Here is a 20,240-nt window from a genome sequence, read left to right as displayed (position 1 = left end):
TAACCAGCCTTTTAAAGAGCTGATCTGATTCCTTCAGCTCCCCCAGCATGGTTTGTTTGTGAGGAAAGCCACAGATGTTATCTTAACAGACACAAGCTTCCCAGCCACATCTGGGCTTCCTTGTTTTTCCAGTGGTTTGTCTTTTGCTGCTGAAATGCAAGATGAGGTGCATTTCTTGGATGCATGGCATCTCCTCTAGTTTTAGTAATTTCATGCTGTGTAACAGAGTTGGGGATGGTAGAAGGCAACATCTGTGGTGTGTGTGAACATATGTATGCATGTGTGGACAGGGAATGGTACACGATGTGGGAAGAGAATGGGATTTTCTATCCTGGGTACTCACAGTGGCTATCCCTCGATAATCTATATTTTGCAGCCATCTGGATTCCATTTGGCAGGGAATTGTTCTCTCCTTCCCCTTTCCCTTTCCTGAAGCCCTCTGGCTACTGCTGGATTGGGATTCGTAGCTGGGGAGAGCCAGAGTTTAATGAGATGCTTAATGAGATGCAAAAGTTTAATGAGATGCTCTACAGCACAGGGTAAAGGGTCTGTGTGCTGCCAGAGTGAGGGTTAGGGTACAGGGGGGAAGGAGCATCCCCTGTGGAGGAGCCTTAGAGAATTTCTCTGGCTCATCAGCTTCCTTTTCTTTTGGTAGATCTCTGTGTGGACATTCTGAATAGATCCAGCCTGGACAACAGGACCTTGCCTGCGAACGCCACCTCCTCAATGATTGAGTTTTGGGAGTATGTGATCACTTTCCCTCTGTTCAGGCTCCTCTCTCATCCAAAGGCTGCAGCTCTAGCAGTATCTGGGCGGTGGGCTGTGCATCTCTGTAGGACCAAGTGAGGTGCCACATGTCAGACTTGAACATGGGGAGCACAATGAGCTGCCAAGGAGACTGGCACAGAGCCCAGGGGCGTGAGGGCTGGGTACACTCCACAGTGTGCCTGCCCAAGGGTGCTCATGTGCACACATGCACAGGCATGTTGTCTCTTTGGCACTGAGGTGCCCTGGTGAGTGTGGCCACCGAAAGAGGCACCAAAATCAGATGAGGAGTTGCTGGAAGCAGGGGGATACATGTGCTGGGTGTTGCAGGCTGCTGTTGGCAGGTGAGTATGAGGGGCCAGGGCAGACTGAACAGCCCTCTGGAGTGAAACAGAAAGGACCAAACTGCCTGTTCTCTTCTTCTGACCATGTCTTGCTTGCTGCCTAAGGGAAGTGGTTGATCAGGGTGCTCAGGATCATCCCTGGAGAATGGGGATCTGAGGTGCATTTGTGAGGTGCCAGGGAGGAATTTGAGGAGGTTTGGTCACAGGGCTGGAGGCAATAAAGCATTGTCTGAGGGAGGGGTCTTGCAGCAGGCCAGACAGTGTCCCAGAGAGAGGCTGAAACAGCTGCTGGTGCCGCACTACCTCTCCACACTCTACTGAGGAAGGTCTCGTAAAGAAGAAGGATGTCGGGGACTCAGCTTCAACAGTTGGGACTTTTTGTTTGTTTGTTTGTTTGTTTTTGTCTTCTCCCCCCCCCCCCCCCGTTTATGTGTCCTTAATTGTCTCTGAAAGGGTTGAGTGTCCTTTGTCTGTTGCAGCCACCACAGGGCACATAGAAGATGATAAGCACCCACAGTTGCAGAAAGAGTCTGCACAGTGCTGGCCCCCCTCTCCTGCTCTGTTCTTTGCACACACTTTTTAGCGAGAGCTGAGACCCCTCTGATGTGGTTGTTCAGGTTTTCTGCAGAGAGAGCAAGGGGACCCTGAGGGGACTGGTTTGAAGAAGGGTGTGCAGAGGAGTTGTAAGTGTGGGTTTGGGCTTCTGGGGACTGCATGAGCTGCAGTGCTGAGCTCTCATGTGGCCCACCTTCACGAAGGTGAATCTTCAAGGAAGGAGGCTGAAGGAAGGGCATGGGAATCATAAAGATCATTTATGCTTATATATAGGGTGTCTGCAGTATATAGGGAGGAAGAGTGATGGCCTGGGGTGATGATGGCATTGGTGGCCTGCTTTGGGTTGAGTAGTCTCTGCTGGGCATCTGCCAGGGTGGGGGAGCAATGGGGAGCAGCTGTTGATTTTGTGCAGCTTGGGTCCAAAGGGCATGGCACCACGAGTTTGGAGAGTGGGAGAGCTTGGGTCAGCTACAAGACATGGTGGAGCAGCATCTGCAGAAATGAGGCAGGGGAGCCCTAGGCGGAGCTGGGGTGATTCACATGGCTGGGAGCCCTGGGCAGATGTGTTGCAGATAGTCTGCTAAGATTTTGGATGGGGTAATATGGGAAAGGTCTGTATGGGTGAGTTGGGTCTGGGGTGTTAATGCTTCTCTCCCTGTCCCTGGACACTGGCAGGAAGCGAGTCCTGGGGCTCACGGATGGTATTCACAAACTGGGCACTGTGCGCTGGGAGCTGGCTCTGTGTCTCCTGCTGGCGTGGATCATCTGCTACTTCTGCATCTGGAAAGGGGTCAAGTCCACAGGAAAAGTAGGAACGGAGATTATCCTCCCAGTCCATAAGCCTCCTTGTACCCATCTTACATTTCTTCCCCAATCTCTTTTCCCTCTTCATGAAGCAGAGGCAGGAGACACAGTACCAAAGTCAAACCTAAAACTTGGTGAGGCCATACTGATTTACACCATTGGTGTTTGACCCCTAAAAGGAAGAATAAAAGAGTAGCTCCAACAGGAAGAGGAGAACAGGGAAAGAACTGAGGGGAGCCTTGAGTCACATTTTCCCTTGCAGATACCCACAGTGGCTGATGGATACTCCCCAGGTGTCCTTGGGAATCCTCTGCTCGCCAGTGTGTTATCCTGGTGTAGCTTGCTGGTGTTTTTAACAAGATCATCTGCAGTGGCAAACTTCCCATCCCTGGCAGTAATTAAACACTTGAGCAAAACAGACAAGCTGCTGCCTGTAACCAGATCAGTGAATAGATAATGAACCTCTCCTGCTTCTTTATCCTGCAAAATACTTGCGGTGAGAGAAGTGTCTTTGTGCTCTCCTTTTTCTTCTCCCTGCCTGTGTGTTTTTTGGCTCAGAAGGTCACTTTCTGCATTTTGCCGGTGAGGCTGGAGCCAAAGCTTCCTGCCCATGTTGATCCTGTAGAGCAGGTGGACTGGTTTTCCTTATGGAGTGAATGAGTGTGTGATGCCTTGGGCTGGGTGTTAAAGACACTGCCATGGCCTTGACTTACTCTGGACCACTTTCCTCCCCGAAGCCACAATGAGATGGGTGGGTTATTAATGACGGTTGAGTCCTGTGGGTATCCAGTGGATGTCCCAATGGCAAAGGGAGGGGAATCAATTTCTGCAACAGATTTCTTCCTTCAGGTCACTATCTCTACCATTGGCAGGTGTTTCCTGTAGCACTGGACACCTGTATTTCAGCCTGAAATCCCTTCTGCTGCCTGAAAACTGCACTGGACACCCATTTCAGCAGAGCAAGACAATAGCTTGCTCTGCTCACTAGATTTTTCCCACTTTCTGCTGATGACTGGCTCTTGCCGGTGCTGACCTGTTGTCCACCATTTCTCAAGGAGGGAGAGCCAGAGTCCACTTCTATGGGGAGAGGGAATGCTCTGCATTTTAAACCTTAAATCCCTGATGCCCCCTGGTTTGCCATCTCCACAAGAGGCATCATGCTGATCTTGGGAGATTGGATCTTGAGAGGCTGTTTGATCTGCATGGAAGTGTAATTAAGTCACCCCAGATTCCCTTCAGCTCTCAGGTTTCTCCACTGAGTCTCTCCTTTGCTCGGTGCTGCCCTGGTGCACAAAACTTCCCTGCAGAAGGAGAAAACTAAAGAAGTTCAGTCAGGCCAGTTGGGCTGACAGGGTTTGGCAAGACCAGGCCAGAAAGTGAGCAAAAACAGTGAGTGCACACAGTAGCTGGAATGATCTTCCTGAAACTACAGAAGATTTTTCCATCACAAGTTTTAGGATACAGGGCTTACTTTTTACCAGCCAGATGTTATGGACATGGTGCAACAACACAGGGTGGGGTTTTCTGTCCCAAAATACATTACAGGTCAAACAGGTCAGTTGTCTTCTCTGCAGGTAGTAATTTTGAGTATTACAGGGGCACTGTCAAAAAATTCAATTGCTTCCTTCTCTTTCTTTACTGACAAGGTATTAGGATATGCAGTAGAGAGTGCATAACTCTGTTCAACAGCTGCAGATTAAACAGGGGGTTGTGCGTGCCTGAGAGACTGTTTTAAGTCAGATAACCCTGCCAGACCCTTATGTTTCTGCTTCTGTTATTTAAGGAATCCAAACTCAAAGAAACAATAGTGACCTCAGGAAAATAATTTCAAAAACTCCATGAAAGCTCATTTTCTTTAAAAGTCTTTTTCTTTTAATTTTGCCCAATTTTGTGCTCCTTCCATGTTTCCTTTCCTCATGTATTCAGCAGATGTGTATAAAGGCTCACCAGAAGTTATTTCTGAAGGTAGATTTTAATAGTTGTGCCCAAAGTGCTCGCATTCTCATTCAATCAAGGAACAGCAAAAGTACCACGTACTGTCACTTATTCAACCTATTATCACTAAGCAGAAAAAAATTTCATTTCAGGCCTCTCACTATGAATCCACAGAGTAAACAAGCCTTCACATTACTCGGATAAATTCTAGTAATGAATAAATGTTAGGAAGTTGCAACTTGCTCACAAATATTTTACAAATAGGACAAAAAGAATATGTTACATTAGGCAATGGATTAGTGATTATTAATTCTCCTATAATATTTATTTACATCACATACAAGAAGAAGTGAAAAGAAAGTATTACAGAAGTAACGATCTACATTTTCTTTAAAGGCTTTGAGGTGCCCCAATTTTTTAATGGGCTCAGAGGCATTGAAGGGATGAGACTGATGCATGAGCACTCCTGGAAATGAGACTCCTCAGAGGTGTCTCAAATGGGGCAGCAAAAGTTGCTATTTAATTTGGAAAACTCTTGCTGGGCATAGGACCATTTTAATAACTCCTCATTAAAACTCAGTGACAGGAAGAGATCTGGGTTTTTTTCTGCAGCCCTAGAAAGATGAAGAGAACAGCTGGAGAGCAGGGAAATTACACTGACTGGGAAGAGAAAACAAAGCAGAGCAACCAGTGGCAGAGTCTTGGATGAGGAACAAAATGTAGATTAACTAAATCACCAGTGAGACATAACCTTGATTGATTTCCTTCCCACCCCTCTCCCATGCAAGCAGTAGCAGCTATAGCCAACAGCAGAGCCCAGGGACGTTTGCTGGGGTGGGGGCCTGCAGACGAGATGAGATGAGGTGGTGCCTGCACTGCCTCCCTGCTGACCCTCTCTCCTCTTGTTTCCCTGTGCCTGCAGGTCGTTTACTTCACTGCCACCTTCCCATACGTGATGCTCATCATCCTGCTGGTGCGAGGAGTCATGCTGCCGGGTGCTGCCGAGGGGATCATCTTCTACCTGAAGCCAGACATTTCCAGGCTGGCAGACCCGCAGGTGGGTGGGGTGTCGGGCAAATGCTGGCCACGAGAACGTTTTCAGTGCCCTGGCCTTTGGATCTGATGCTGGCTGACCATCTAGCTGTCTTCTCTGAAAAGAGACCAAAGAACCATAATCCTTAAAATTGCTGAGAGGGATCTAGTCCCCCTGCACAGCACAGCCTTTTTGCTCATGGTCTGTGGCATATGGGCATATTAGATCAGTTCCACTCATGCGCTCAGCAAAACCAGAAGAGTATATCAAATATTCAGCATGTAACAGATGGTTTTCCTAACTGTTAAATGCAAATAACCAAGGGATGGGGGGGGATATAATCTACAATTTTTCATTTTTTTCTGGCCTGGTTAGCACTTTGTTTGGGTCCAACAGGGCCCTCCCAAGAAGTGTGGGGTCCCCCTGCTTGCAGAGACTGAAGGCATGTAACATGGGCTGTGCCCCAGCTGGGCAATAACTTCCCTTCACCTGTCCTGGGGGCTGGTCCGACCTGCCTGGGTCAGGGCCTGGCCAAAGGGTCAATCCCTGCCACCACTCACTGAAGCTCATGGAAACGTTCCCCACCCTGGGAAGAAGGATGTTGTGTACCCAGAGATGAAAAATAGGGTCAGAGATGACAAAAAAGGCAGAGGGTGCAGACAAACCCAGGACCTGCAAGGTAGCCCAAATTGGCAGGATGTGGGCAGCACCCTTGGGGGCTGCACAGGGCCCCCCTTGGAGGATCCCTCTGGAGTGTCTGCTCCCTTCTGCAGCAGTAGGTTGCTTCTCTTCCCCATGCAGGCTCAGCAATGCCCAAGGAGGTGTTAATGCCGACCCCCCTCCCAGAAGAGCATTTAAATGACACTTGCTGCTAATTATTCCACTGCTGAATCATTTCGTGGAGGCAGCCAAGCAATAGACTCTGCCCACAGTCTCAGTTGACCTTACGTGTCTTCCCAGATGCCCAAAGCCCCAGCTGCTCCCTAACCAGCTGCCAAAGCCACTGCTGTCGCCCCCAAATTGCTTTCAGATGCATCTGTGTGTTGTCAATAGAAAATCTGTGGTGCACTGAAAGCAGAAAGCCAACTGAATGTAAATGGCATTTTGATATCAAAATAAATAACAATGGGGTGACTGGGGCTGAGTGTGTTTTATTCACGGTCAGAGCTTATTCCCTGGAAACCTCCCTATCTTTCACAGCCTAACTAAAGCTGACATGGTCTTTCCAGGCTGCTGCAACCCAGCAGAGCAGGAGTGAGATCCTTCTACTGAGTTTTGGCAGAATGTGGGGCTTTGGTTAAAGTGGGATGTGTGTCCGTGCCTGAAGGGCTGCCGTGTACTTGCCTTTCCATGAGAAATCTGTGTGAATTTAGGCAGTAATGCCTGGGCTAGGATTCTTTGAAGGCTACAGAATTTCATCCATCTGCCTGGATGTTTGCAGCTGGGGGCTGCTTGGAGGAAAAAGAGGGTGAGCAAGGAACTTGGAAATGATCAGAAAGGTGGGCTGTTTCCCTGCCTTCCTGCTAATTCACAGCTCAGGGCTTTCCCTGGGAGGGCCTGAGAGCAGAGCTGTAGCTGAGCCCACAGTTCAGCTCCTCTACAGAGGAGAGGGCTGGAGCAGTGGTGAAGCCAACTCAACTTTTCCCAGGCAAAGCCAGAGCAAGGGGGAACCTGGGTGTGTGACAGCCCACTGGCCTGGAATCTCTCAGCTTGGCAATTTTCTGCCCTTCACCCTGCACCGTGGCCTCAGGGATGCTGGAAAATAGATTAGGGAGCAGGGAAGGGAGTACACTGACTGTTGATCACAGTCTCGCTTGGTGTGACTCACCAGTGGCTCTGCAAACCCTGGGATACAGTAGAGACCACAGACTCCAACAGTGTCAGCTTCTGCTGGAGCCATGCCATCAGAGGTGCCATCTCTACCCTGCATGCAAAGGTGCAGGATGGAAAAGTGATGTCACCTTGAGTGGGATGCAAAAATACGGTCCTCTCAGGAGACTTTGCCTAGAGGATTTCCAGTCCTGTAGCTCATTTTTCCCAGATAGGCATCCCAGTTTCTATACTCACTGATCCCCTCTCTGTCTCACAGGGTTTTTTCTCCATGACTGGAGGGGTTGTTGTTGGCAGGGCACAGCCACTTAGTTTTGTTGTTGTCAGTTCTGGAGACCACTGACCTTCTCTGTTCCAGGTCTGGATGGATGCAGGCACTCAAATCCTCTTCTCTTATGCCATCTGCCAGGGATGCCTGACAGCTCTGGGCAGCTACAACAAATACACCAACAACTGTTACAGGTAAGAGGAGCCTAAACTTCTTGTATCCTTCTGGAAATTTGGTAAGAGACAAACAGCACGGAGCTGCATCAGAGGCAGCCGGGGGAGACCTTGGGTCACGCTGCTTTGACTAGTGAGCTGCTCAGAGCACAGGGGCTGTGGAGGACTCAGCACAGGGATGGAGGGAACAGAGGAACTCCAGAAAATGGCTTTAATTGTGCTCTCCTGCACGAGTCAGTTGGAAATGGGAGATTTGGAGGAGGGGGAGGAATGAAAATAGAGAGTGTCTCCAGCCATTGTATAGACACCACAGTCTATTTTGACAGGGTGAGTGGGCAGGGGTGGCACAGCCAAGTTTGACTTCACTCACTAGGCAGGGGAGGTGGTGCAAAGAGGAAGGCAGGGCACCCTGACTCCAGTGCTTTACCGTCATCAGGGTAATGTACTGCCAGTGGCCTTTTGACCCTATCAAGGAGATTAATCAAGTCTGTCTGGCCTTCTCCATGCCCTTGGATTACAGATTTATTTCATCCATGGCCTGACATGGGGCTCAGTGGAGCCATCAGGAGCACTTCTGACACCTTCTATAGAGTCCTGAGAAGCAGGGGCTTTGTTCTTCCTTCATGTATTGCTCCAGCACAGACAGGAAAATGGAATTGTACTTGGGAGACTTCAATCGTCTCTCCTGTTCTCCAATAGGTGCTGCCACGGCTGGCAGTTGGTTGGGCAGTTCATACTTTCCTCTGGCTCTCCTGGAATGTGTCTGTCACTAATGGAGCAGTGCACTGATGCCTTCCTATAATTCCTTTGGTGCTTTGCACTGGCAGCTTAGCTCTGGGTGGTCCAAATGTGCTGGGTGTCCACACTGCCCCATAGCAGCTGATGCTGTGGGTCAGCTCTGGCAGCTGCCCAGGCAGGATCCCGGGGTGTGGGGCTTCCAGCCCAACCAGCTCAGACTGGTGGCCCATTTTCACAGGGAGCAAGTGCACAAAAGTTTCAGGACAAGGAGCATAGCACATTCCAGCCTCCATATGAATATAGTTAATAAAGACAGTGTAGACACAATCCTTGTCAGGTGAGGATTAGGGTTAGCCCATTAACCCTTGTTTACCAGAACTGCTGAACCTGTATGTGTTCATGCTTTCAGACACTCCTCTTTCTTACCTGTGTTTACTTTTGCAACCTCTTCCCTCTTCTAATTTGCTCTATTCCCCACTTTCTCTATTGTTTTTCTTATTCTCCTGACTTGTCAGCTTTTTTGTTGCCATGTCCCTGTGTATATCGTGTCATCCTATTCACAAGCCACTGGTGGTGCCTCATTCTCTGTGCCACGTGCAGTGAGGCACAAGGTAGGTAGGCTGATAATTGGCTTTGTCTTGAGCCTTTTACCTCTGAGGGAGTTCAAAACCAACATTGTTGTTTCTTGGTTTATGCTGCCTGACTAGGGAAGCTGAGTACAGACACGATCCCAAGTGGAACCATTCTGCAGCGGGAAACACTGATTTCTCTCTGGTCTCCTCCCTGCAGGGACTGCATCATGCTCTGCTTCCTGAACAGTGCCACCAGCTTTGTTGCTGGCTTTGCCATTTTCTCAGTGCTGGGCTTCATGGCTCGAGAGCAGGGCATACCCATTGCAGAAGTGGCTGAATCAGGTAGGTTTTTCTGAGACTTCAGAGCCAAGGGAAAACAAAGAACCTGAAGGGAAGGGCCCTTTTCTGAAGTGAAGCCCAAGATGTTATCTACATCCTCCATCGCTATGGGAGTCTGCAGAAAGGTCTGCAGGACCAGTGCTCCATGACACAACTTTCAGCCCTGTGTCAGCAAGAAGCCATGGTGATATAAACTTTGAAGAAATATGTGAGCTTACTCTGTGCTGCAGGGCAGTGGTGGCAGGTGATGGTGTGAGTGGCACATGTGGTCATCCTGTGGTCTGTTGGCAGGTCCTGGCCTGGCTTTCATAGCCTATCCAACAGCAGTAACAATGATGCCTGCGTCTCAGCTCTGGTCCTGCCTCTTCTTCCTCATGCTGATCTTCTTGGGACTGGACAGCCAGGTACAGCAAACACCCCATCTCATCTAACACCCAGATGCCTGTCCCCACCCTGAGCACTCCCCATGGTCATTGTAAAGTATAAGGTGGGTTTGTGCCTTGCTGGTACCTTCCATATGTTCTCTACCTTGTATACAGTACTTTCACATTGAGGGAGCTCAGAGCCAGGGCCAGTGGCAGGCCAGTGGTAACATGTGCTGGCATCTCTGTTTAGTATCCTCCTCCCTGTGTGTATGTGAGGATGTCCCAGCTACATCCCTTCCCATCCCTGTGCCAACACCGAAACTGTGGATGCAACAGAGGGAGGCCTGGCACAGAGCAGGGCAGTCTGGGAGCAGGAATGGGGCTGTTTTCTCCCAGCTGCATCCCAGCAGAGCAACCCCTGTGTTCTCTTCTCACTGGTGTGCCCATCTCTTACCATCTCACACCCCTGTTATGCCAGGAGCAAACCTCAGCAGAGCACCCTGCAGAGCGCAGTGTGCAACCCTGGTGTGCTGGGATGAGGGAGGCAGGGGGTGTCCTGGCATGTTTGCCAGGCAGGGTGCTCTGCTCAGGCTCTGCTCTGCAGCACCTCAGCCCCTCCACCTGGAGAATCAGGCCTTCTTCCTCTATTTCTGATGGCCCTTGGTGGAAGCAAGACAGACAAAAAGGCAAAACGAAAAAACAAGGATTTGGGTGGTGGGAGGCAAAAAAGGACGGTGAGAGAAGTGTGTGCTTGGGGAAGGAGAGACATTGATTTTTCTGACCTGTTTTCTTCTGCAGTTTGTCTGTGTGGAAAGCATGGTGACAGCTATTATTGACATGTTCCCAGGAGTGTTTCGGAAGAAGGGGCGTCGGGAGCTGCTGATCCTGGCCATTGCAGTCATATGCTACCTGCTGGGCTTACTGCTGGTCACTGAGGTAAGAAAGGAGTAGCTGGGTTATACAGCTGAGCACCAAAACCCCTGCTACACAGCTCTGGAGGTCTGGGCAGAGACAGCAAGCTTGTCTTTGGTGCTGTTAAATTATTCTTCGTTTCTAATGCATTAGCTGGTGTCTCTCACAGCCAGTGCTGCTTTGACCCTGTGTGACGCTGGTGCACTCTCTCCACAACTGAGCCTTTCAAGAGAGATGGTCCCATAGCCCAGAGAGGCTGCTTGACATACAGCTTTGTGCAAATAGAATCATAGAATCATAGAATCAGCCGGGTTGGAAGGGACCTCTGAGATTATCGAGTCCAACCCTTGATCCAACACCGCCGTGGTTGCTAGACCATGGCACTAAGTGCCACATCCAGTCTCATCTTAAAAACCTCCAGGAATGGAGAATCCACCACTGCCTGGGAGAAGAGACCAACCCCCCCTGGCTACAACCTCCTTTCAAGGAGTTGTAGAGAGTGATGAGGTCTCCCCTGAGCCTCCTCTTCTCCAGGCTGAACAACCCCAGCTCCCTCAGCCTCTCCTCATAGGACTTGTGCTCGAGTCCCTTCACCAGCCTTGTTGCTTTTCTCTGGACCTGCTCCGATCACCTCAATATCCTTCCTGGACCAAGGGGCCCAGAACAGGACACAGCACTGGAGGTGTGGCCTCACCAGCACAGAATACAGGGGAAGAATCACTTCCCTGGACCTATTGGCCACACTGTTCCTGATCCAGGCCAGGATGCCATTGGCTCTCTTGGCCACACTGCTGGCTCATGTTCAGCTTCCTCTCAATCCAAACTCCCAGGTCCCTTTCTGCCTGGCTGCTCTCCAGCCGCTCTGTGCCCAGCCTGTAGCGCTGCAGGGGGTTGTTGTGGCCAAAGTGCAGGACCCGGCACTTGGCCTTGTTGAACCTCATCCTGTTGGAATCAGCCCAACTCTCCAGCTTGTCCAGGTCCCTCTGCAGAGCTCTCCTGCCTTCCAGCTGATCGACACTCCTCCCCAGCTTAGTGTCATCTGCAAATTTGCTGATGGTGGACTCAATCCCTTCATCTAAATCATTGATAAAGATATGAAACAGAACTGGACCCAACACTGATCCCTGCGAGGTGGGTGGGTGGGGAAGCTCACCCAAGAGAGCTGGGAGGTGGCTGTGTCCCTCCTGCTTCCCCTGCCTGTGCGAACTGCCTCGCTAAAAAAGTGCCAGGTCGAAAAGTGCCACGTCCCTCTGTTCGCCGCACCCCGGGTCGCTGGCGCTCCCAGCAGTCGTTTAAATCCCTCGTCCATGTGCTGGGTTCCACCCCCTAGTCAGCTGATTGGCCTCCCAGGACACCTACCACACCTGATCGCTAAAACAAGCTGAGCTGTTTGAAAACAAACTCTTCTAAGGGCAGTGATCGTTTGCTGGCTACTTTTCACACAAAGCAGAGCAGCAGGAGAGGAGCCTGGGAGCAATGGCTGCACTGTAACCCTGCCTGAGCTCGTGGGAAGTCTGTGATCCCTGGGACCAGAAGGAGCAGAGCTGTGTCAGTATGTGCACATTGTTCACACTGCTCTGCAGCTGATAGTCAGACATCTCTTCCTGCACAGTGGTGTGCTGTGCTGTGCTCTGTGTGCACACCACATGCTTGGGTGGGGGTCTTAGCACTCCTCCATGCTGCCTCCATGCAGTGTCAGCTAATTCCTGCTAAACTCCTTAGGCACTGAGGAATGATCCTCCAACAGGATCCTGGCTAAGGAGCTGCTGAAGGCAGCTCCCACTGCAATTGATTTGAATGAAACTGCGTGTCTAGAGCCGTTCAGCACTATTTGAAAGCATCTGCTCCACTTGGAGGGGCTTTCTCTCTGAGAAATCACATGAAAATCATCCAGTGGCCTGTAGAGGTAGCTGATGGCAACTCCTCAGGGCTCAGCTCAAAGGCAGAGACAGGAGGGAAGCCACATGTCTCTGCCACTGCAAAGCTTGGACCTTGAGCAGTATGTAAAGTTGGATGAAGATAAAATAAAATATCCTGGTGCTCAAGATCTCAGGTTTTTGGGTGCAAAGTTCTGCACTGCTGCATGGTATTTTGAAATGATGCTGGAAACTTGCTAACTGATTTAAAACGAACAAACAAATTGGCTTCTGCTCCTATGAACTGAGAAGCCAGTCTAGCCAAGAAGGATCATAAAATGGGCATGAAATACTCTCCTACCACCAGGCCTGACTGTCTTTTTGGGACAGAGTGGGGGCAGCCCCAGGAGAAGGCTCTCCTCCCACCCGCTCTAGGCTCAGTGTTTCTGCTGCTATTCTTCTGTTTACCTCACTCATTTTCCCCTGACATGGAATAGTCTTGTCATGGCTCTGTCTTTTCTACCTCTTCAACAGGGTGGCATGTACATCTTCCAGCTCTTTGACTACTATGCTGCCAGTGGCACATGCCTGCTCTTCCTGTCTGTTTTTGAAGTCATCTGTATAGGATGGGTGTATGGTAAGTGGAGGACAAATATCTATGTTACTCTTTCTCAAGGCAAGAATGGGGAGTTGAGAAGTGGGAATGAATAGAAAAGATCCTCAGGAGGCAAAAAAATGCTGTAATTACCCTTTTTCTTGTCTGGTTTTCACTATGTTTCTTTGCAACATTTCTTAATTGCTCGACATTTAGAATAGGAATGTTTTTTCCTTCTCTGTAGGTGACTCCTGTTGAACTACCTTGCTGTTTTTCCCATCTGCCCTTTGAATTAAAAAATCAACTGTAATGGATTGTCTGCTGTTGTTTGGTGTTTGTCCCTGTCTGCTTACACTGTGCATTTAATTTAGTCCTATCAGTTAATTGAACGCAAAATACAGGATGCAGACCTGCTGTGTGTCACTTCTGTGATGATACATCCTGTTTGCACAGGCTGTGATGGCAATCCCAATAGAAATAGGAGAGACTGCTTTGGCTCTCAGTGAAGTCTGTAACTAAACTACTTAGGAGCAGGATTAAACTGAGCCCAGCAAACTATGAGGAAGAAATCAACTGCGTGTTAGTATGTGCAGTAAGAAAAGTATACTCTGATATCCTACAGGAGATCTCTTCCTGGGCGCTCAGTTCATCTCTTTGAAGCTTGTGTCGAGGCTGATGATTTGTGGGCAAAGAACCTAGTTGTGTGTGATACAGGGAACCTGCTCTCTCTCCTTAGCTTTGTGGAGCTACATGATCTTGATACTTGTAAGGACTGTGCAAAGCCATAGTAGGTGCCAGCTGCTCAAGATCCCACAGTCACACATCTGCTGGTTCCAACTACTTCAACCAGCACTGCCACCCTAACCTAAGGAAAAGACTGCAAGCACAGCATCACGTTGTGTCTCAAAGGCCAGGAGTGGATAATAATGGAGGAATACAGTAGAAGAAAAATTAGGAATTCTACTTTCTGTGAATGTTCTTCCAGCTTTTAACAACTTATTATAGAACCATAGAATGGTTTGAGTTGGAAGGTCATCTAGTTCACCCTCCCTGCCACTTTCCACTAGACCAGGTTGCTCAAAGCCCTGTCCAACATGGCCTTGAACATTTGCAATGATAGGGCATCCACAACCTCTCTGGGCAACTGTTTCCAGTGTCTCAGCACATTCAGAGTGAGAAATTTCTTCCTTATATCCTCTCTAAATCTATCCTCTTTGAATTTAAAACTGTTAACCCTTGTCATGTCACTATAAGCCACCTTTATATATTGAAAGGCTGCAATAAGGCCTCCCTGGAGCTTTCTCTTGTCCAGGCTGAACAGCCCGAACTCTCTCAACCTGCCTTCATAGGAGAGGTGCTTCAGCCTTCTGATGATTTCCATGGTCTTTCTCTGGACCCACTGTGACAGGTCCATGTCTTTCTTGTGGTCAGGGTCCTAGAGTCAGGTGCAATACTCAGCTTGTTGCCCAGGGATTTCCACAGCCAGGAGTGAAATCTATTTATTTCTCTTCTGTTCATTTTCCTGATTGACTTGGTTAAGCATTTATCATCCACAAAATGCTGCAGCGAGGATTTCCATGGCTTGCTTAGGTGTTGTGTGAGGAGTCACTCTCTTTGCTTGTTTTAAATCTGCCACCTGCCAATTTCATTTGGTGCCACCTTTGCCTTATTGCAGACAGTCAGTCCCTGTGTGCTCTCTCTGGTGCTTACAGTTTAGCAGAGGTTGCGTTGGCTGCAGTGCAGGTGCTGATGAAGGATATCGGTTTCTCCAAATGCTTTATGTACAGCAGGAGCCAAGTGCTAGTCTGGATGAACTCCTGTCTTACTAAAATGGTAGCAAATCCAGCTGCTTGGATTTGACCTCCAGGGAATGCAAGAGAAGCAGATATATAGGAAAGATGTATTTTAGAGGGATGTCCTGCAAGGAAAGCTCACCTGACAGCTTGCAATACCAGACCCTGGCCAGATTTTAATTTAGAGGCATCTTCTGCCCAGTCCTTCTGGGATTTATAGGGACATGGAGATCCCTATCCATCTGTGATAGGGCTTCATCATCACACTGTGCTAGGTTAATTCATTAAACGGAATTATGGTTTAAAGAATGCAGGCCCCCTGACATTTTTACCGCCACAGAGGCTGCATGCCTTTTCTGATGACCCATGGACAGCAGCAATGGCAGACAATGAGTAGCAGGAGAGATGGTGCTGCCCCAGCAGCCTTGAAAGGAAACTGAGTAACTGGGAACAGAGAAATGACCCTTTTCCTCACCCCCACAAGTTCATTTGTATCACTCCACACAGTGGGATTTTACCCTCTTCATGTTCTGCTTTACATCCATTGGGAAGATTCTCATCCAAAATGTAGTCAGAGGGCCAAGGTGAGGCATTTTAATGGAAAAAGAAGTGCCTGGTACTGATTAAAGTTGGGTTTTTTTTTAACCCAGCCTCAGAATTGGCAGGGCTGAGCCTCTTGCTTACACTGAGAAGAATTACAACATTTCTGCTAACACAAATATGCGTTCTGAGTTTCCCCTCTCCCAGCACATACGCCAGCCACCCACCACTTGGCAGCTTCCCTCTGCTGCCAGGCAGCTGCTCTCCCAAAGATCTGAGGATTTCCTCGCGTGCTGCTCTCTGCCTGTGAAAGGATCGTGCAGCATCGGACCTGCTGGTCATGTTCCCCAGAGAGGAGTCCTGGAGGGATTTTGGTCCCCTCCATACCTCTCCTCCTCTCTGCCTTCCACTTTGGGACAAGCAACCCTTCTATAAGCAGGCATGGGTTTTGAGCCCTGGGATTCACAACATGATGCTACTGAAATGTGCTGCAGACAGGATGTTTTGCAGGCAATCACAGCATGCACATTAGGATTAGCTGTTCCAGGGGAAAGGAAGGGCCTCAATCACTACAGGACAGCCAGCGCTAAAATCATTAGGACCATTTACAAAGCTAAAGCAAACTGATGCCAGTGGGTACCTGTGGGTGGCCCCAGGGCAAACCTGTGTTTTGCTGCTGTAAATCTCTCTCTAGCTCTATTGCTCACATGCAGTGTGGCTTCCAGAAGCAGCAGCCTCCTTTTGCCAGGACGCTGCCTGTCAGGTTTGCCCTGGCTCCGTGTGCCTTATCCTCTCAGATGCACTGGGTACAGGCAGCCTTACATGCTTATTTATGGACAATAAGGGGTCTGCCCTGTGCACCTGGTACCCAGCGGATCTGCAGTGGTTGCAGTGCCACAAGGCCTCCGTTGCTGGCTCTTAGCACAGGTTTGGTGCAGGTGTTGATGCTGCGGATTTCAGACAGGGAGGGAGCAGATACAAGCTTAGCTCCGTGGCATGGAGCCAGGGTCATCACCTATTGAAATATTGTGGATGAAGTTTGGTATAGATGAATGCAAATTAATGGAGATTGGAATAAAAGACAGGGAGGGATTTCTCATAGATTCCAAACTAGCAGACTTGTGAAACTCACTGTTTTTTGAATCTTGTAAAAATAAAATCAAATCTTTGTCCCTTTCAGTTTGGGTCTCACTGTTATAAGCTACATAAAATAAGGTGGGCTCCATAAGGACAAGACATAAAGATATAAGCAAATCTCTAGTTGGATTCATGTGAAATTTATTTCCATGAATTTATGTGGCAAAATTAAATGTGTCAGAAAAGCATGCAACCACTTTGAAGGTATGTGGGACTGATCAGCACAAGAGAAGTGGTACCAGCATGCATGGTTAACTGTCCAGTGCCTGCATACCATTCTTCCTTGTCTTGGGATATTGCAGATAACAGAAAACCTCTTTGTTCATTCCAACAAAAATCTCTTTGGGGAAGTCTTTGTGGTTTTCTCTGCAGGAGCTTTATCTAATCCTTCTAATATGCTGGGAAGGAAGGGCACATTCCTCCAGCACACGTCCTTCAGCTTCTAATTTGCTTGCAAAGGCAATGTTGAATGATTGAACTGATGACTTCTTAAGTTTAATTACTTTTTTCCTCTGCCTGTGAAACTTAGAATATATAAAACCTCCTGCTCATGTACTTCCTGAGAATGTTCATGTTAGTCTCCATTGCATTTTGTCACATCACCCACTGACTGCCACAGTGGCCACAGAAATGCAGGACCTGATGGTTGTACTACAGAGAAAAGGGATAAGGACTGGTGGAGGCATGTCATAACTACACAGCTTTAGTTTTGGATTGTTTTCTTGGTGGAGGATGGATGTGTTTGTGTTCTCCTTTTTGTTCGGCATTTTTGTATTTCTTTAATTGTTATGTCTCTTTGACTAGATCCTACATCCAAATTTGCAGGGAAGTTTTATCTGCCACACAGTTGTATTACTAATTAATTTGTCTGTCCCTTCTGACATCACACTCTGTTTCTGTGGAAACACTAAATGGTGTAAGACACTGTGCTATGCTCATGTTCTAAACCGCAATTAATGTCATTTGTATCTCTTTTTTTTCACCCTGTAGATAATTTCAGCTTTTTGGCAAAATAAATTTTATATACCATCTCCTTTCATTCCCAGTATATTTTTAGAAATGCTATCTGAAGCCTCATGATATTTACAGCTTGGAGGTTCTCTGGTGTAGGCTGGGCTCCCACACAAGGTTGCCCGTCCCTTGATATGCCACAGCTTGTTGTCTTTGCTTGAGGCTACTTGTTAACTCGCCAACTCAACACCATGAGGTGTTCAAAGAACTACCCTCCCTCCAGTCTAAATACTTCAAAAATCTCGGTTTAAAAGAGATTTTCTGCAAGCATTAGTCATGGGATATAGAAAATACTGCAAAAAATTACAAAAAAATAGAAAAGCATACATAATGTGCTTTTGTAGAAAAAAATATATTTAAAGGAAACATAATATGGGAATTTAATTCTGAGATATAAAAGCCACAAACCAAAATAAAACTCACCAAACCCCAAACACTCACAAGTGTGACCAGTTCTCTAGGTACATATTTTGCCCAGTCCAGCCTTCTGGTGTTAAGATGCAAAGAATCAAGGTCTCATTGCGCTTGCAGGTGAGAACCATGGCATGGCCATGAGTTCACAAGTGGATGAAAATCCAAAAGCAGAATCCTTCTTTAAGAGCTAAACACCGTGATAAAACTTTAATAAGACAAATACGCTATTATTTAATCCTAGAGATGTTTAACTGGTAACCCTTTTTCTGGATAGACTATCTCCATTTTTTTCATCTAATATTGTTGTATTATTTTACCCAAGGCAGTCTGGTATAGTATCTCTGGTTAGTTCTGTTTAGGAAGGTGTTAGGGAATCCTATCCATCTTATGAATGACTTTTTGATTTTTCTCATTTTAAATATCTTTCTGGCCAACATTAGGCTCTTGATCCTTGAAGATGCCCTAGAGCTTATTACAAAGTCTGCTGAAGTCTATCTGCATTATGTTGCCTCTGTATGATATTTCATCCATTTCCTCTTTGTGCCTTGGGCTGGGAAGAGTCAATGGTTAGAATCCAGCCAGTGGCAGGACTTTTAGATGCTTTTCAGAGGTATATCCCACTCCAGTGCACCATGAGATTCAGATGGGTCCCACATACTCTGAACAACATAATCCAGTAAGTGAAATTAATGAGGAGACAAGAAGGAGATAGGCATCCACTAGACAGCTCTTATTGAAGAGTACAGCAGCATTTGCAGATGGAAGGTTTGGTTTCTGGAAGAATTTGGATTGCCAGTTTATGCCAAAAATTAAGTGTTCTGTGGAAGGCAGGCGCTTGATGACAGGGGTCATGCCCATCTCTGGGAGGATTCTTGACAGGCATAACAGCATATCTGTTTACAAAGAGAGGGTTTTGTTAGGTGTTCCCTATTCTCTTTGTTCCTCTTAGCGCTCTGGACTCATGTAATCCCATGTGCTCAACCTGCAAGAGCTTTTCCTTGCTGATCTATAAACCAGACAACCCCTCCTTTCCTCGTGCCAGCCTTTACCAGTACATGTGCTGCATCTTCTCACTTACAGCTGCTGCTCTCTGAGGGACTGTGTGTTTCTTCTATGTCAAGCTTTCTGACAACTTATGGATGAAGTTAAAAACCTCCATCTCTATTTAGCCACAGATGGGCCTTTTCAATGCCAGAAAAGCCCACCACCTGCCGCTCTGTTATTAGGATAGCCATGTTTTTACCAGGAGTAAACACCGAGGATAAAGGAAGTTGGGATCTGATGTGAATAGTGGTTGGAGGAAACAACAGTGATCTGACCTCTGACTTTGTCTCTGTGATGGTTGGTGGCCAAGGTGCCGACCGCTTCTACGACAACGTTGAGGACATGATTGGTTTCCGGCCGTTGCCCCTGATCAAGATCTGCTGGCTGGTGTTCACCCCGGGTCTGTGCTTGGTAAGTGCATCTATGGCAACATGGTATGTTACTCTGGGTCCCTGACCTCCCAGTAAAAAAGGTTCATTTTTCTCCAGGGTGCTGCTGTAATTTTTTCAAACTGCTATGGAGAAGGAGAAGCTTGTCCATGGCTGAGGTGGCTATTTATTTCTTTTGTAAAGTAGAGCCTTATGTTTTGCCTGGACAATTAATTGAGCCTGAAAAGCCACTTGTTTACTGTGAAGGCAAAGGGAAATATATCCTAAAAGCCTGGAGAGGTTTGGTCAAATTACTTTTGAGTAGAAGACTAGTGAGAATTACCCTTTTCTGAAATACTTACTTCAGCCTGTGTTCCTGGGATTGCCTGTGGTTCGGAAATGTTTTCCACAGCTTTCTATGTTATTAAACCACTTGTAAAACTTCTGTGACTGTGTTTAAAGAAAATGTACCCAAAGTCAGGCAAGTTCTTGCCTGTTTTGAATTTATGTCCAGTCTTACTCCACTGGCTTTTTACATGAATTCTGAGCCAAATTCTGCTCCTGCATCTGATGTTGAGAGTTGTTTTCTTTGACCTCAGTGGGAACACAGATGGTATCTATAGCTACAACTTACAAAAGATTCCTAGTCCTTCATCCTTAGGCTCCAGCAGGGCTTGAAAATCAGGGAAATTTTCAAACCAAGCCTGAGCCAGCCCAAATCATCTGAAAGCTCTGTAGCTAGAGAGCCCTGGGATGGGCAAATCCATATCCACACATGTTACTTCTGGAGGGCTTCTGCCAGGGAGAACAACAATTCCTGGCTTTGATATGAATAAATTGCTGTCTCAA

The 20,240-nt window shown here is 47.7% G+C and overlaps 1 protein-coding gene across 7 annotated transcripts in view; it reads left to right on the top strand.

Moving 5' to 3' along the window:
- The window catches only part of SLC6A12 (solute carrier family 6 member 12), a 41,413-nt gene that overhangs the window by 15,381 nt on the left and 5,792 nt on the right, over positions 1-20,240 (top strand). For all 7 annotated transcript variants that reach the window (XM_027680659.1, XM_027680661.1, XM_027680658.1 and 4 more), the window contains 9 exons: positions 656-743; positions 2,340-2,472; positions 5,326-5,460; positions 7,625-7,728; positions 9,235-9,359; positions 9,648-9,760; positions 10,520-10,657; positions 13,024-13,126; positions 19,334-19,434. In XM_027680659.1, coding sequence (XP_027536460.1) covers positions 656-743; positions 2,340-2,472; positions 5,326-5,460; positions 7,625-7,728; positions 9,235-9,359; positions 9,648-9,760; positions 10,520-10,657; positions 13,024-13,126; positions 19,334-19,434 — 1,040 coding nt within the window. The remainder of the gene's footprint in view (positions 1-655; positions 744-2,339; positions 2,473-5,325; positions 5,461-7,624; positions 7,729-9,234; positions 9,360-9,647; positions 9,761-10,519; positions 10,658-13,023; positions 13,127-19,333; positions 19,435-20,240) is intronic.

Source organism: Neopelma chrysocephalum, unplaced genomic scaffold (assembly GCF_003984885.1).
Source record: "Neopelma chrysocephalum unplaced genomic scaffold, ASM398488v2 Primary Assembly neopelma1_59, whole genome shotgun sequence".
NCBI classification, from domain to species: Eukaryota; Metazoa; Chordata; class Aves; order Passeriformes; family Pipridae; genus Neopelma; species Neopelma chrysocephalum.
This window is presented reverse-complemented; position numbering and strand designations above follow the sequence as displayed.